Source organism: Cajanus cajan, chromosome 6 (assembly GCF_000230855.2).
Source record: "Cajanus cajan strain Asha chromosome 6, NIPB_CcT2T_4, whole genome shotgun sequence".
Taxonomy (NCBI): domain Eukaryota; kingdom Viridiplantae; phylum Streptophyta; class Magnoliopsida; order Fabales; family Fabaceae; genus Cajanus; species Cajanus cajan.
In genome coordinates this window covers 62,079,851-62,097,362 of record NC_138522.1, presented here as the reverse complement: position 1 = coordinate 62,097,362, position 17,512 = coordinate 62,079,851, and the positions used below count along the sequence as shown (strand labels likewise).

The window sequence follows — 17,512 nt, the reverse complement described above, 5'->3', positions numbered from 1 at the left end:
GCATAAGTAGCTGTAGGAAATTAATATATAATAATAACGAAAAAAACCTTTCCCATCTTAGAAATTTTTGGTTATGTATTACTTTGGAGTTCATCTGGTGACCTTATATATATAGTTGAGATCTTCATAGGAAAAAAATAAATAGTAGTATCAGTATTATGTAATTTTATTTTTATTTTTATCTTTTAACAGTATTATTATTGAGTCTACAAGTCGTATGAGGCTCGTTTGGTGGTTAAGAGAGAAATATTTAATATTCTATAAAATTACATTGCTCTATATGATGATATTACTAAGTTAATATCTTTGTAATAAATATTAATATGACTAAGTCGTTCCACGACCTACAAACCTACATATCGTGCATACAACTAATTTAAGAGTGGAAATCGAACGGAAATAGTCTGACAATAATTGGTACTTGTCATGACTATCACAAAATGCTCTCAATTTTATATAATAATATATTTTAGATTTTGAGGATCTCTCAGTTAAAAGACAAAAATACATTATCAGACATTGTCAGTGTTGTCATTTCATTTCAGCAATCGTTGTCACTATCTTTTTTTACTCTGCCAAATTTTTCTTTAACATGTATTTTCTAGGGAAGATAGTTTTGTTCAACTAAAATTATTATGAATATCAAAGTTTTGTTTTACGGCAGCTGCATATGCACATTTCAAACGCGAAATTACGGATTAAGCTAGAACAATTTGATGTCATCTGATTTACGCCAAGTGATCTGTCAATTTTATTTATTGATATCAAAATCACAGTCGTGGAATTACATTATTATTGTATGAAATATTGATTCTCATTGGGGAAAAAACTGATAATTGCCCTGAGTCTAACACTCCAGACAAGAACCCAAATGACAGCATACCCCAAAGAGAAAAGAAAGAACAGTAATTTCAGAGGGATTGCTGACAATTGAATAATTCTGAAATCTATTCGCATTGACAGCATATCTGACAAATGTGGTAGTTACCCCAACTATTTTCGTATGAATTTTGAGCATGTGAAATAGTACCTATTTCTAGAAATATTCTTTAACGAATAACTGTAAAAATGAGTGTTTGCTTCAGCATTGAAGATCAACGTTTTTGAGAAATTCACGTAAAAACAATTCAAAAGCAACTATTAATTATTTCGCGGATCCACGTCCAGTGGTAACAAATGTGTTACCAAACACACGGATATTTGTCACAATTTAATTTATACAGCTCGTTGCATAAAATACAGACATAGCCCAACGATTGGACGTGTTACACGCGAGAAGACAAACAGAGGATGTATAAGAAAATCTACAATGTTTGCAGTTGAAGGAGATTTAAATTCACTGACTGTTGGACGGTGATGATGATGACTTCCCCACCTTCAGAGCAAGCCATAGAAAAATGCTGAATGAGAAGCAAAGGAACGCAAGCATAATCACAACCACAGCTTTGAAGGAGATCAACGGGGCGAAAAAGAACACCATTGCGATTATAGCGCATTGCCATATCTTTAGCTGCGCAAAAGCCCCTTCCTGCACGGAAAAGAATACTTGACATCAGAGGCGACTTAGACTAGTGACATATTTGGATAAACTTCTGTACGAGTATTTATAGGAAGAAAAAAAATGAAATTAGTTTTTCCAAAAAAGTTGTGCGAGAAGAATAACCGGGGGATGTGAAATTTTTATGAATCAAATTTATGGTAATCAGCAAAGAGACATGAACAAGCAAGGTAAACATGTTAATAGGACAACATTTGTATACCGTGTCGTGCTTAAATAGTATTCCAATCAATGCATTAAGTTGCGTCATGAAAACTCCATCACCGATGCCCAATAAACCAGCCAAAAAGAGTATGTAAAGAGTACCAAGCCATCCGCTAGTTATGCTGCATCACAAGTGGCAAAGAAAGATATAGGCGAGATGAAATTACATGGGGGGAAATAAATTAAAAAATATCAACTTCATTCAGGCAAAATTAACTACTGCTGACCTGAAATCTAGCAGAAGTAAGATTAATACGACTGCGTGAGCAAAAACTCCAACAGAAACTATAGACGTAATAGACGAGAGACCAGAGGTGAGACGACCAGCAAGCAAGGAACACTGACATTTTCATAGATATTGGTATCAGTTGCTAAAGTCATTTCAAAATGTAAACAAATAAAAGAGCAAATAAGAAACAGATGCTCGTTAGCATGATATAATCAAGTTAATTTAAAACAACCACCAATGGCAAGGAAATACAAATTTTGCATTCCTGTACTTACTATTCCATCAAAAGCCCCATAAGCTGCCATTGAGCTACCCACACCGGAAATACCAATTGCAGGTTTCACAACGTACTTGGTAAATTCAGCCCTACAAAAAAGTATATCATCAACAAGCAAGATCTAACGTGAATAAAAGGACACCATAAATCATAGAATTATTAAAAGGCAACAAGGATGAATGACTCAATTCATAAGAAATTACCACACAAATGCTTGCTGTAGACCAGAATATGCAATAAGGGGTATGACCAGCAACATCTTAACATCAGACAATGCATTTGCAAGTGATTTAGATAGAGACTTCAAGGACGCACACGCACCAGCATCTGCACCTGAAAGCTCATGCTGTCCCTTACTATTAGCACGCCGTTTGCGCAAGAAGCACATTAGTATTGCACCAAAGGTCATAATGATAAGGAATACAGCAAACAATAATGTTGAGCCTTTGGACATTCCCTCCTGCAGTGATGAGAAACAAAATCAAATCCTGAAAATGTGTAATATATTTTGAATCCAAAACTCAAAACTTGTTAGCATGTGAGATGATAATTTGTTGTTGAAGGGGTACAAGGAAAACCGGAGCTCATATTTACATTCCCTTGAAATATTTTGCCTATACAAATTAACATTTTTCACATATTAATCAAACATTTTAAAAAAAACAAAAAGGAAATTAAAAACATAACATGGAAATGCCAAACTACCGTGTGAACACCATGAGCCTTCTTGGAAAACCATTACTAGTGTTTAGTTTTAAAATCAAAACAAGCCTAATACTCGATAAAGAGGAGTGCTAGATAAATAGTGGTCTATCACAAGTTAAGAACTTCTTTAGTAGAAAAGTTTATACTATTTGAATTCAACAATTTGGACCTAGAGTTCCATCAATCATATAGTTTAAGTTGCTTCCTTTTCTGAAGAAATGTCACAAGAGGATATTCTTCATTCACAGTAGCTAACATGAACTGATAGTTAAAACAAAAAGATTAAAAGAAAATATGCCACATGTGAAGACTAATCACCACATACCTGCTCATCATCGCTCAGTACAAAAAATGTAATAAGATTTCCAATAAACTGCAAAACAGGTATTTTCTCAATCAATTTCAAATTTTAAAAGAGATTAAAAAACAACAAAGTGATCAATAGTAAAAAATAATATGATCACCTGGTGGAGTGCATACACAGCCCAGAATTCCCCATTGAAGTCACCAATTACTGCACCTTCATGCAAGTTGTTATCTGTAGCATGGCTGCGTGCAGCAGAAGTGAGATATGTTCCCTGGCAAGTCAAACTACGGTCAATAAAGATACAGAAGACTAATGACAATTTGAAGGAGCCATAAAACCTTGACATGTTAATGTACCTCTCCAACCCATATTATGGAAGCACAAAACCCAAGATACACAGAAGCAGGAACCAATGTATACCTGCAGAAAGATCCCTCAATGGTCAAGGATATGCATAATAAATTTGCATTATGACAGCATACATAGTCATAAGGTAAAACAGAAATGATACTCAGATATAATAGCATATCTATGAACAGGTTTGCCCATTAAGTTTACACTCCATAGATAAAAGGCATGTTTGGATAAATTTCTTCAAAAGGACTTCTAGGAGAGAAAAATAAGAAGAAGAAAAAAAAAAGTTTCTTCATAAACACTTGTGCATAAGATAATTAGTAGAAATTCTCTCATATTAATTTCTCCAAAAACTTATTAACTTACGCATAAGTTAGATTTAGCTTATGAAGAAACATTTCATTTTTTCTCTTTTTTTTTCCTTTTTTTTTTCTGAAAGTGTTTGATAGGAGTAGACCTATCTACGAATGCTAAAAGGAAGACTCTAACGATAATAAAAATACTACAAATATCTAGTGCATACACTTCATTTATCATATCGGTCAAGGGAAACCTTAGCCCTTTTTAAAACAAGTTGGAGACTAAAGTGCCATTACACCAACAGTAAACAAAATAAATGAAACATAATAAAGAAACTCTTAAAATATTTAATGAAGTTATCAAGCCAGCTGAGCCTCTTGTTACGTTTGGGCCTATTTGCTTCCTTGAACTCTTCTTCTATGTGAGCGGACTTTTAGTATTTCTAAAGAAGTTTATCTAAACAGTCTCCTTATAATAATAGATTGAGCACTAAATCAAATAGTTGATTTAGAGGCATATGTTGGACCGTAACATGTACACTCGTAACTAGAACTAATCTTATGTTACTCTCAAAACTCAACACACAATTCCACCCATACCACAACCATATATCAAAAAGGACAAAATTTGGGTACATTTCCTTATGTGTAGGTGATCTACGATCAAAATTAGAGTTTTATCTTACTAATATGCATTTGCAATTTAATGCAGACTTCATTAACATAGTAGAACTCTAACTCTAATTTATGGATTTTAAAGTAAAGGTACTAAGACTAAGTTTGACCAAATCCTCAAGATCCAAAAACGCATATAATCCATATTAAATCCATCAAACAAAGTACTAGTGATGTTTTATAGAGCAGCAAAGTAAATAAAAACACAAAAGCAAGATGAATAGTAACTATGACCAAGTAGGCTTCAAGTTGGCAGCCACATAAAGCACATAGCCAGTTGTCCCAATAAGCAAAGCGTTTTTGGCGCCGAGAACTCTCACCACCAAGGAAGCAACCACGGAGAAGAATGTGAAAGACAAATAGAGGATCCCAAGCGATGTGGTACCCAAGTCATCCTCCTGAATTCAAATTCAAACACCAATAAAGATACAATAAAATCCAAAAACTGAAAAATCGAAAGAGAGAGAGAGAGAGAGACTGACAGTGTTTAAAGTGCTCTGCAAATTCTGAGCAGCACCGAAGGAGAGAAAAACTAAGAGAAAGGCGAAGCTCAAGATGTGAATATCCCTCGTGTGGTGGCTCTTGGGCGATTCGAGTGTGTCGCCGCCGACGAGTGGCGTTTCTTCGTCGCCGGGAACTGCGAGCGCCATTGATTGAAATTGTATCTCCCGATTGCTGGATGGATGGCTATAAATATTTTTAAATTTGCTTTCGTCAGACGTCATGAGAGTAACGTCCAATCACAAAAAGAGTGTAGCCGGCCCCAATTTCGCACGCTACAAGACGCATCTCAGAGATTAAAATACCGCCACAGTTTGTTTTGTTGAGTGACTTATGTCATGACTCGCCGTTGGGCTACCAAAACAATAGATAAATTAGATACCATCCTGAGATTCTTCTATCCATTGATTGCGGGAAAAAGTGGTCTTCTCATAATTGGATCTGGTCCCAATTATGACATCATAAATGTTTTTTTTGTTTTAAAACATATTTTTAAAAATTAGGCGTAAATTATTTTATGATTTTCATTTCTTTTATTTCAGAAGAAATTATTCGAAAAAAAAAAAAAAAAAAAAACAGAGATAACATTAAGAAGAAGAGGGTAAAAACGGATAGCTGAAAAAGACAGAAAGCAACGAAAAAAAATGAAAGATATTTCTTTTAAAATCTCTTTCAACAATTATTTAAGTAAGATCATTAAAATTAAGGTATTTATTTTTTCAAAATATTTTAATCCAACTTTTTATTTTAAAGAAAATAGAAATCCTTATCCAGTAAAAGAGGAAATAGTATATAATCGCTTTTACACCATTATTCAATAATTACAGAGATAAATAGTATATAATCGCTTTTACACCATTATTCAATATAAAAAAAATTATATGTAACACATATAACCACTAGTTTTTTTATTTATATATATATATATATATATATATATATATATATATATCATAATTAATTGACTATATAAAATAATTTTACCTAATATTTAATATAAGAATATTATCAATCCCTCTTCAGTATTGTAGATTAAAATTTATTAGAAATCATAACTTTAAGTATAAAAATAAATCGTAATTCCAAAATAATTATGTAAGAAAAGTTCCTTTATTATGTAATTTTATTGGAAGAAAGAATGAAATTCCATATAACTTGTTGATTTAGTATTTTTTTATTCATAAAAAAAATATTACAAAGACAAGGAACTCAAGTCCTTACACATTTAACCCCAAGCGTGTAGTTTAGTAGTAAGGGTTGATCCACGCTTAAACAAGATCAGAAGTTCGAATCTTGCCTTGTGTATGCAACCGCGTTAAATCTTAGGACCAGCTATCCCACCAAGGTGCCTCCAACATAACAAGGAGATTAATCACTGCTATCGGCAGTTAATACTTCAGGAACGAACCAAAAGAAAAAAAAAGTCCTTACACATTTACCAAGACAAACCCAAGTAGCTTGTGAATTTATTATTTGGATTGAATATTAGTTAGTGTATAAAATATGGATCATGAAAAATAAATTTTGGACTAGAAAAGTTGGAACAGTGTCTACTATTACCATTGGAAAGTAAGGCAATGACCATTCTTTCAATAATAAAAATGTATACAGGAATAGGACAGTTCTACGAGGAAGAATGATGGGTTCGTTATCATTAGATTCACTTGCCTAAATAGCAACGCCTAGCTTTTAGGTTAGTCCTATATTCTACTGAATATTACTCATACATATTGCATATCCCAGGATTAAAAAACAGATTCATGAATATTCGGGATCTGGAATTCTGGTTCCAGTACAGCGGAATCCTCTTCAGCCTCTATCTCACTTTAAAACTTGGCTTACTCTCATCTTTCTCTTCGATTTTTCGTTTTTTTTTCTCCAGGCGCAGGAGCAATGGAGGTCAAATTTCAAATACACTAGAAATTAATGGCAACGACAGGTTTCGAATATCAAATATAAGTAAAGCTGAATACAAAACCACAAACTAAGGCTACAGATCACTTTCTAGTTCTACGATTGCCAAACTAAATACCAACAAGTAGATAATATAAGTCGGAAGTACTCGTCTAAATTAAAATTTCGATTACCATATGCAATCCACTCGATCATAAATAGAAAATTTTCTTGGCATGTTCCTCAACCCAACAGAGGACTTCGTGCGCAATAAAAAGATAATAAATTTAAGAACTCGGCATCAAAAAGAATTCTGGAACCTAAACTGGGAAAAGTACAAAGAACTCCCAAAAGTCACCAGCAATAAATAAGGGCACAAAATGATCAACGGGCATTCCTAGAAGATGACCAAGTAGAAGATGACCTTGAACCCCCACCAGAACCAAACGAGGTTCTACGATCATCACCACGCCACCCACCATCTGGCCTGCTGTTACTCCAGCGGTCTGTTTCAGGGGGAGGAGCAGCTCCTGTGCTTTCAGTTCTCTCTCGCCTGAACTTAGGGACGTATTTCCCTGGATTTGGAGCTGCGGCAGCAGCAGCAGCAGCAGCAGGGGCGGCAGCAGCAGCAGATCCCGATTCCAATGGACGGGCAGGAGGAGCTGGTTCCGCAGCTCTGCCCAACAATGCTTCTCTCCTTTGTCTCTCCTTTTCCTCAAGTTCCCTCTCTCTTTGCCTCTGTTTTTCAGCTATCTCAGCCAATTTTGCTAAGCGTTCGGTCTCTTCCTTCTTTTTCCTTTCAGCCTCTGAATAACAAAGAAACCAAAAATTAGAAAAATACAAACGATAGGCTTACTACTACATTGTGTGTAAAAAGATAGTATGTATAAAGTGAAATATGAATTTCCCATCGAAGAATGGAATACAAAAAGTGAAAAGCAAAATATGACGATCTTAGTGAAATTAAAAAAATGAAGTTAAATAAATAAAAGATTACCTTCCCGCTTCCGGGCTTCCTCCTCCTCACGCAATTTTTGTTGTCTCTCTTCTTCTAACTTGAGATAATACTTAAACTTCCTCATTTTTTCCCTCTCCTGTCTCCTGGACTGTAAAATCCTAGAGATTCTCTCCTCTCGTTCTCTTCTCAATCTGTCAAACTCTGCTTGCCGGTGACTCACAACTCTCTCTTGATATATCTCCTGCATAATCAATCACAAGACAAAGATATCAGCCAGAGTGCAAGGCTGGTAAAGAAACAGAGAGTAATTTTTATTAGCTAAATTAGATAATGATCGTTCTAATAATCTGGTGTCAAATGACTATCTTATAGTCAACAACAGGTCTCAAGTCAAATAGCCTGTAACATCTGCCAAAAATGTTTGAAATAGACAAAAGGATAGAAAACACATTTTGCCTTCGATGATTGCCAAGAAACAGAAAAGCTAAAGAGATTTTGGATAATAACCTTATTGCCCATCATTCGAATAAGCCTCTCCTTCTCCTTGAGATCTCCCTCGTGCCTTTGTTTGCTCACTTCAACCTCTTGCTGCGTAAGACACAAATTGGTTCAAATGGAGTTGTGGGAGGTAAAGATCTGGGCACAATGAAATCACTCAATTACTACAACCAACACATACCTGTTGCTCACGCTCATGAAGAAGTCTCTCTTCCACTAGACGCTGTTGATATGCAGCTTCAATCAGCGGAGCAGCCTCTTCTCTTTTTGCCCTTTCCAAATAATCCATGGTTTTTGCTAACTTCTGCAGTTTCTTTTCCATTTCCTGCCTTTCGCGGAGTTGTTCAGTTAAAGTCAACTCCATCAAGGTCTGTTTGGTAATTTTTTCCTACAAATAAGGTTTATCATCAGCATTTGCAGACTCAACAAATCAAAAATTTAATGGAAGGCAGACTTCAACTTACCCCCTCAATGATTGGCTTTTTCCCCTTCTTTTTGATACGCTTTTCAGCTTCCTGGAGTAAAGCTTGAGCTTCTTCATTTTCTCTTTCCTCTATCTCCCTGAGAATCCTCTGATTTTTCCTCTGCTCATACTCAGTGGCAAGCCGTCTTTGTTCGGCTTCTTCAGTTATTTTCTGGAGTCTTAGCCTTTTTGACTCCTCCTCCCGTTCCTTTAAATAAAATATAAAGGAAAAGGTTTAATCATTACAAAAAAAAATAATTCTTAACATCCAACATTAATAGAAAGTGCATTCTTGGAATAATTTATTTTAGAGAAAGAACCATTTTCAGAGCCTCCTAAGAGAACATTAAAAAAAAATTACCCAAAATTAAGCAGGCAGTGTGAAAAAACGTTACAATTCCTAAAATTATACCATTTCAAGAAGCTGTCGTTCTTGTTCTTCTTTCCTCTTCTCAATGATTGATTTTCTAGCAAGAAGCCTCTTGTGTTCTTTGGCCACAACTTCTGTCAAAGTTGGAAGTAAAGCTCCAAGTTTTGACGGTTTCTTATCAGGAGGATAAATCATTTGTCTTGCTTTATTTAATTGTTCAGCAAAATTGGCCAAGTGATCCCTTAAGCCATCAGACTCAAGACTCTGCATTAGAAATCAAGCAATTGACATAAGAACAATTGATAAATTCAGGCAGAACCTGTGCTGAGATACAATTAAAATAATTCTACACATTTTAGAACATTGTTATCAAAATTCATCTTAAAACTACATGGTATAACACTTCTGCAGAAACACAATTAATCAGCACAATTGTATCTGCAAAGTTACTTAGATGAGTTTAGACCAAACAACAACAAAAAATCCCTACTGCATCATAAATTTTAAAGGGAGGCAACCACACTAGAATGAACAGAAACATACCGTCTTGCAAAAAATCACAACATTTTTCATGTGATCAACTTTCATTGATACAAACTTCTGCTTAACAGCATCCACAGAAATCTTTTCCACTACAGAAAAATCAAAGAAGGGAATCATTCCGGATAAGGTCTCAATCTTCATTGTCTGGTACACATTAGACACCTAGAAGACCAGGAGGCAACTTGTTAGCAAGCATAATCATAACTGAACAGAAGGAAAAATACATTTACTCACAGAAATAAACATCCAAAATAAAAGAGCTGAACAAAGAAACTACACCTGCTGCAGCAACCTCATGGTAGCTAGCCTTTCCAATGATGGGACATACTGAGACAATTGCACCTCTGGAACAGATGAAGCAGAAGAAAGCTTGCCTCCTAACTTTGAGATTTTAGTTAACAAGGGCAGCGCTTTTAATGCAAGATCTGAGGGATAAAATTCATGTTCCAAAAGATGATAAATGTCCTTCACTTCCTGAGTTACACAAGACATCACCCCCTTCGATGCCTATAATCCAACAGACACAAAAATTAGACCGACTCTACCAACAATATTTTGAAAAGATTGCCTTTAATTTGGCATTAGTTATGGTAACCGAGTCCACTCAACCTCCAAACCACATAATGAATAGGCTCTATACAATTTAAGACAAAATGAAATTGAATAGTAGTGTAGTATACTACCTAGAATATAAACATATATAGTAGTTTTTGGTTAGTATTTATTGCCTCAACAAGTAACATCCCACTAACAATACTTTATATTCTCTTACTTTTATCTACTCTCCATTCTCTAAACAGTCATAACACTGAAGGAATATTGATGTTAAAATGATTACCATGCAGCAACTATTTACAGGTAACAGGTGAAATACAGATAAATGACCGTGAATATTGATGTGCGCAAAAAACATGACATGGGCTACAACATAAAAGAGAAAGATATATTTGTAATTTGGCACATTCAAATAAACTAAACCTATAACCCAAAACCAAAGTTAATCAGAAAAGGTAGACATCCTAAATTAACTGAAACCCTGCTCCACACATCATCCATGCGAAAATATGGTAACTACAAAAGCATCCACCAAGATCTTATTCACATATTAAAAAGGGCAGTGCTAAAAGAAGGAATTCATAGAGCACTCAAACTCAAGAAAAGTGAAATGCAGCAAATGCACAAACATACATTTAAAAAAATTATAAAAAGACAACATTAAAGAGAATATCTTACCAGTTCAGCAAGAAGTGATGACCTTGAGAGCTGGGGACAATTCAAAAAATAAACAGAAACAAATAGTAAGATTTACAAAACAGACGTGTATCCTATCTCTGGAGAACAACTGAGGGGAAATAAAATACCATTTCTCTGCTTTCAGGTTTAGTTTCAAGATTAAAGCCAATAAGATTAGCCATCCTCAAATTTCTCTCTTTTTCATGCTCCAGTTCCAAATGAGATGCACCATAGGTGCGATCATGAGGAGGCACTGAAAGTGCAGCCAGAACAACAGATGAAGCTATTAATTGCAAATCCTTCTGACTCAGATTCTTATTGAAGCTTTTTTGTAACAAAAAGAGCCTGAACCATGCATATGCATGATAAAGATGACTGGATGAGATCCAAAATATTTCTGTCAGCTTCACATAGTAGACAACCATCAAAGATGGTTTGGGCGTTTTCTTGACCATGCACATCAGTCCATGTATATCCTCCACTGATCTGAAGGCTTCCTGCATGCAAAGACAAAATGTCAGGTTTTATTGCCAAAAAACAATCATGACTTAAAACATTAAAAAAACAAACATGTAATAGTTGCAAAAACAAAAAGGAGAAATGGCCAACCTGCCAGAGTTCAAGTTCAGTGGCAATTTTCAGCTGCTCAAATCTTGTATCAAGATATAGCTGCAAGCTTTCAGGAGCTGAAAGATCAGGACGATCTCGTTGGTCACGGTATTTATTCAGATTGGCCAAATGGTTTCTTATGATTTCACACAGTCTGCGGAACTCTGTTGTTCGTTTATATTGCTTACAGAACTGGAAAGCTCGGTGAGCTGTCATCTGCACATGGCATCAGAATCTATTTAAAATTCAAGATTATAAAAAGCAAATGATCATCCTTAAATTATTATAATTATAAAGAAGCATATGACATTTGAAAGCAACAAAGAAAAATAAGAATACGATAAGAACAACAATACCCATAACTAATTGATTAATTACTACTACTAAGGAATGCATGCCACTGTTAAATGTCTAAATTTAGTAACACTGTAAAATTCAGAAACACTGAAGTATACAAAACATGAATGTGAAAAATTAATGCTACCACAGAGGCACATATTTGTCAGTAACTCAAGATCACCTAAACCCCACTCTCACACACACACACAGAATAATTCCTCATCAAATTATAACAACAAATAGCAAGTGTCAAGTGAGGCATCATCTGTAGTCAAACATTAAACCAAAACTATTGATAGCTAAAGAATGAGATTTTTTTAAAATTAAACAGCTACATATGAAGCCACTATAACATGAAAAAGATGGAAAATGAGAGAGAAGAAGAAAGATTACAGCATATAAGGCTTCCAGTTTTGAGTTGTTCCGCAATATTTCAAGCACTGTTCTGTATGTTTCCCAAAGAAATTTAAACCATGGAGTGACAAGCTCCCTATCAGATCTGTCTTTTCCTTTCTCACCACTGACATAGCTCAACATGAGGTCCTCTGGCCTTTTATCTGCCTCTAAATCATCAACATCAAGGGCTTCTTCTAACGCCTGAGCCTGGCTACGAGCTTGTTCAGCCTTTTCAGTTGAAAGGTGCATGAAATGCTTGATAACCTCTTCCAGCGAACTAACATTCACTTGCTGACATATGATCCTGTACTGAATGAGCCCATCTTTTGCAAACCGTCCTTTGCGCATGTCTACACACAGTTCTACATACTTGAACATAATCCTTTCAAGTGTCTTCTGCCATGCTCTGTATCTCTTCGAAGTAATGAGGTCATGAAGTGTCTGCAAAGCATCCTGCTTCTGCCCAACATTGATTAATTCTGCACATATAATTTAACGTATAATCACTCAATTGCATCATTACATATACCACAAATGAAATCAAGTTTTAGAAACAAAGGGAAAAAACAACACAAATTACAAAAGGAAGATAATCATTCTCTTGAACAAACCTTCCGCTCTTTTAAGAGCATTCTCAGGCTTCAAGAACGACGTCATATTGAAAACTCACAAGAATCGGCTCCCCTGTTCAAATACACATAAAAATCAACAGATAAGAATGACAAATAACAACGAAGAAAAATTAAATTAAACTTCAGCCAAAACAATATAAGACACATCTAAAGTGGAATTGTCTAATTGTCTACACAATGGTTCACAGTGAAATTGGAATCAAAACATTGGGAGAACATTCATAAACAGAATCGATCAAAATTGCCTTGGTTCGCTTAGCTGAGCGAGCTGGATTAACCATTAACAACAAAACCGTTGCATCGACGTTGAAAAAGAAAACACAGATTCACAAATACGACAATTGAATCAGCGAATAAAGGAAGCCAAAAGCGTTTAAACAGCAGATAAAAACACGAATTGAGCATCATTAAAACTAGAAAGACTGTTACAGTTGTAGGACCAAATAGAACAAACAAGGATTTACGATTATCGGGATCTGGTGAATCGAAAAGGCGAAAGACGATTTTATCGTGCGCCACCGTCACTGCCAGTGGCGAATGTGCAGAGTCACATATAGCGATAGGGTTTCAAAACGGCGGAGAAAAGATATAGGGAGAGATAGAGATAGAAAGGAGAAAAAGGAGAACCTGGGAAGAGAAGAGAATGGTTGTGAATGGGCGCAGTTGGTGGAGTGGCGCCGTGGTTACCCTAGAAGACGATGGGAACACAAGCAAGTAGAGTTTCTTTCGACTGTCTATTCTAAATTCTAAATCAATGGGCCTTTTTATTGGGTTGGCCCGACTTCACTCCACTCTTATTTTCTGCGGCCTCTCTCTTTTCTGTGTTCATGTGCTTCCATCCATACCAAAAAAAAAAAAAAAAAAAACACTGAACGTTTGATTTGAATTGTCATTTTAATTTTGGAGTGTTGTATATTTGAGAATTGAGATGTATGTATGCTGAAATATATAATTAAGTCAAATAACAATTTTATTTTTAACATTATTTCTTAGTTTCAATACTCGTTAATATTTTATCATTTGTTTTCTTATAATAATTACCATTATATATATATATATATATATATATATATATATATATATATATATATATATATAATAAAAGAATGAGTGTTTTAGGTTTTATCACCACATTGTACATCATCATAGTATACAAGTAATATGTCAATAAGTTCCACACACAAAAGTATCATGTCTTTTTTCCTATTAAAGACATTTATTTCACCTTTTAAATGTATTTCTCTGTTTCACTTTATTCAAGCAAACAAACTAAAATATAATTTTATTTTTTAGTTTTTTCTTTATATTTTTTTTTTTGCAATTCATTTATTTATTAAATCAACCATTTCATTAAGTATGTTGTTAGAGTTTATTTTTCATGTTGATGTATATAAAACGATATCTATTAGGAAAAATTAATTTCTTAATAAAAATCATATTGAATAATTAACTTTTGACTTTCTTGATTTAAAACAATCATTTTTTTTAATATATTAAAAAATCTTACATCACTTATAAGTCAAGATAAATAACTTGAAAATATTTGTGTCTCTTTAACATCTTATACTAAACATATTTTAACTCAAAAATTGTAAGATCATAAGACAAGTATTATCTTATAGTTAAAATATTATTTTTAAAAAATAGTTATGTTTAAATGTTTCATTCTTCTCACATTTTTTTCTAATTCATTATTATTTGAATTTTTTATGAATATAATATACAATCCATTTGCATTAATTTAATATTTACTTTGATATTTTTAATTTGTATATCTTTTAAATTTGTTTCCATTTTTATTTAATCTATCTATTTAAATACACTATTTTAATATTTATTTTATATATTTTCAAAAAAAATTAATAATTTAAAATAAATTTAGTATCAAATAAAATTTTCATTTATCCGAGATCTAGGCATAAGTATAAATTCATTCTATAATTAAATTATTTATCGTATGAGAAATAAATCAATCCCACAAATACACAAATAAAGGAATTGTACAATACAGTGCGAAATAACGTAAAAATAAATATAAATTGTTTATTAAAGATCTAAAATATAATTTATATATTCAAAATTATTAACTTATTGTTATAAATTTTAGTTATATAAATAAAGAATTATACTCTATATATTGATCTCCTTGTTTAAATTTAAAAAATAGACATATTTTTTATAAAAAAAATTAAAATTACATAGGAATTACTTTTTAAAAAAAAATAGTTTAAATAAACACATAAGATAAAAATTATTAAAAAAAATTAAGTTTAACCAGGTATAAAGAGTTTGAAATCTGAACTAAATAAGTATATAAGTAAGAAGTTGTGTAATTTTTTAGGTCTGGAATTAGAAGATTAAAGTGAGTCTTCTTTAGGAGTTTAGGAATATTATTGGAAGTGTAACGAAGATCTTTTTGTCATTTCCTCTGAATTCCAAGGTTTATTGTATTTCATTGGAGAGCTTTTTTACCTAGAGTTCAATGTTTATTGTGACATTCACCTTTTATTCATTTCCAACACACTTCAATTCGTTTCAGCTCAACACTCACTTCCTCTAAACTTTTTATCAACGGTTAGCTACCTACCCTTCCTTACTATACATTTATTTTATAAAAACTTTATTCTTTTTTATCCTTATATTACTAGATCAAATAAATGATTTAGTGCTTCATATTCCCTTTCTTTATATACAACTATCATGAATTTTTCCAAATAAGGTTGTCTTCAAACTTTCATTTCCTTCCATTACATTGCAAATTCGACATATCCATGTTAAAACCAATCCATCTACTTGTCATTCAAATTTTAACTTGCAATTTTATCTTGCCTTAGTTGTTATTATGTCTTGTCAAATTACAATCTTCCCCCACAAGACATTGTTTGCATAATCATAAGCGAGGGAGTAAAGGAGAGTTGTGTAATTAACTTTAAATTTTGTTATACATTTAACTGATTTTTATCACTATCTCAACTAGTGTTACTCTACTGCACTTTAGAGGAGTCACGTTCTTTAAAATATTTTATATTAAAGTGAACATGTTGATATATATATATATATATATATATATATATATATATATATATATATATATATATATATATATATATATATATTACATCTTTTGAGTAAATCTTTCTATTTAAATTAATTTTATAAAAAAATATTTTTTCAACCGTTTTCCTTTTCTTATTTTTATTTTTAATACATTAGCCAGTTAATTTAGATTTTTAACCTATTTTAAATTGGCGTGCCAACTTAGCCTAACTCATTTTAAATTGAGTAACGATGAATTGGGTTGAACTATTTTATTATTTTTAATTTTTACATATTTAAGCTATATTTATTATTTTATTTAATTATATCAATATATAGTAGCTGAGGAGTAAGGTGGATACTAATGCATCCAAACTTGAACTTTATATATATATATATATATATATATATATATATATATATATATATATATATATATATATATATATATATATATGCCTTATGCTTAAAATTGCGGATAAATATTTAATTCGCTTGTAGGTATTTTTACAAGTAAATTTTTACTTCGCTTGCAGGTATTTTTGTAGGTATTTGTAATATCTGAATACAATTTGTCATCCTTATGAAAAATATAAATTAGTATTTATTAAATGAGATAGCTAAGACTTTTATAAATCGATTTAAATGAAAATGATAAATTTCAGCAAATTTAGAAAACTTTTATATATTTGATAATTAATTATACTTAGAGAATTCAACATGTTTGTTAGTTTGACTAATATTGTGGTTGTTCCTCGAGCTTCAATGTCTCAAATTTAAGTTTTAGATTTGATAAAAAAAAAAAAAAAAAACATTAGGAAGAATAACCTCATATGCCATGATATCTGAATATATATATACAGGTTTTCTAAAGGTACATTTTTAATTTTATTTAACAGATATTAGTATAAAGTAGGTTTTAAATTGATTTATATCATGCAGTAAAGAAAAAAATTTATTTATGTCTTATTCCTTAATTTAGTCCTTAACTTATTTAATTGAAACAGAAGTTAATATGATAAAAATACTATTTTACCTTGCATAATTGGAATGAAGATATTCATAATTTGACATTTTTCTATCAATTTATTCAACTAAATTTTCTGTATTTCTAATTTCTTCCCAATCACACAATACTTTTTTTTTTAATTTATTTTATTTACAATAATTTATTTCTACTTTCCTTTGCCAACTGAACATACCATTATTTCCATCCCAACTATTATAAAAGTGGTGCCAATCGAACAAAACAATTTTTCAATTACTACTAAAAGAGGTTGACAGAACTAGTACACGTGCAGGTTGTGATTTGAACATAAAATAATCAATTCCCGTCTTAACATGGATTAATATAGATTTTTTCTTTTTTTAAGAATCTAGATTTTAGAAGCAACATTGACCATTCGAATCTAATCAAATCACAAATCCAAAGA

The 17,512-nt window shown here is 32.4% G+C and overlaps 2 protein-coding genes across 3 annotated transcripts; both read right to left on the bottom strand.

The window, feature by feature from the left end:
• Positions 1 to 1,117: 1,117 nt before the first annotated feature.
• On the bottom strand, positions 1,118 to 5,485 carry LOC109797998 (Major facilitator superfamily protein). The gene is made up of 10 exons (XM_020358185.2): positions 5,091 to 5,485; positions 4,843 to 5,006; positions 3,637 to 3,700; positions 3,438 to 3,551; positions 3,299 to 3,346; positions 2,472 to 2,728; positions 2,267 to 2,357; positions 1,990 to 2,102; positions 1,761 to 1,884; positions 1,118 to 1,528 (listed from the first exon to the last, which is right to left on the bottom strand). Exons 1-10 carry the CDS (start codon positions 5,331 to 5,333, stop codon positions 1,337 to 1,339), a joined length of 1,410 nt encoding a protein of 469 aa, XP_020213774.1. The 5' UTR covers positions 5,334 to 5,485; the 3' UTR covers positions 1,118 to 1,336.
• Positions 5,486 to 7,168: 1,683 nt separating this feature from the next.
• Positions 7,169 to 13,826, bottom strand: EIF3A (eukaryotic translation initiation factor 3A). 2 transcript variants are annotated; one of them, XM_020355868.3, is made up of 14 exons: positions 13,671 to 13,826; positions 13,023 to 13,095; positions 12,409 to 12,890; positions 11,677 to 11,892; positions 11,196 to 11,564; positions 11,068 to 11,097; positions 10,114 to 10,341; positions 9,835 to 9,996; positions 9,334 to 9,555; positions 8,923 to 9,129; positions 8,640 to 8,846; positions 8,468 to 8,548; positions 8,000 to 8,201; positions 7,169 to 7,808 (listed from the first exon to the last, which is right to left on the bottom strand). In XM_020355868.3, the coding sequence occupies exons 2-14, from the start codon at positions 13,066 to 13,068 to the stop codon at positions 7,387 to 7,389; spliced, it is 2,874 nt and encodes a 957-aa protein (XP_020211457.1). In that variant the 5' UTR covers positions 13,069 to 13,095; positions 13,671 to 13,826; the 3' UTR covers positions 7,169 to 7,386. The 2 variants fall into 2 exon arrangements, with proteins under 2 accessions (XP_020211457.1, XP_020211458.1); XM_020355869.3 differs by lacking the exon at positions 13,671 to 13,826 and adding an exon at positions 13,508 to 13,648.
• Positions 13,827 to 17,512: the final 3,686 nt, after the last annotated feature.

Bases quoted from the DNA above. Each gene is read 5' to 3' on its own strand.
- LOC109797998 (XM_020358185.2), bottom strand. From the start codon at position 5,333: ATGACGTCTGACGAAAGCAAATTTAAAAATATTTATAGCCATCCATCC. The intron at 5,007-5,090 runs GTCAGTCTCTCT...ATTTGAATTCAG, and splicing joins TGCAGAGCACTTTAAACACT to GAGGATGACTTGGGTACCAC. The intron at 2,358-2,471 runs GTAATTTCTTAT...ACTTTTTTGTAG, and splicing joins CTACAGCAAGCATTTGTGTG to GGCTGAATTTACCAAGTACG.
- EIF3A (XM_020355868.3), bottom strand. From the start codon at position 13,068: ATGACGTCGTTCTTGAAGCCTGAGAATGCTCTTAAAAGAGCGGAAG. The intron at 11,098-11,195 runs GTATTTTATTTC...AATTGTCCCCAG, and splicing joins AACCTGAAAGCAGAGAAATG to CTCTCAAGGTCATCACTTCT. The intron at 8,202-8,467 runs GTTATTATCCAA...TTGATTATGCAG, and splicing joins TTCGAATGATGGGCAATAAG to GAGATATATCAAGAGAGAGT.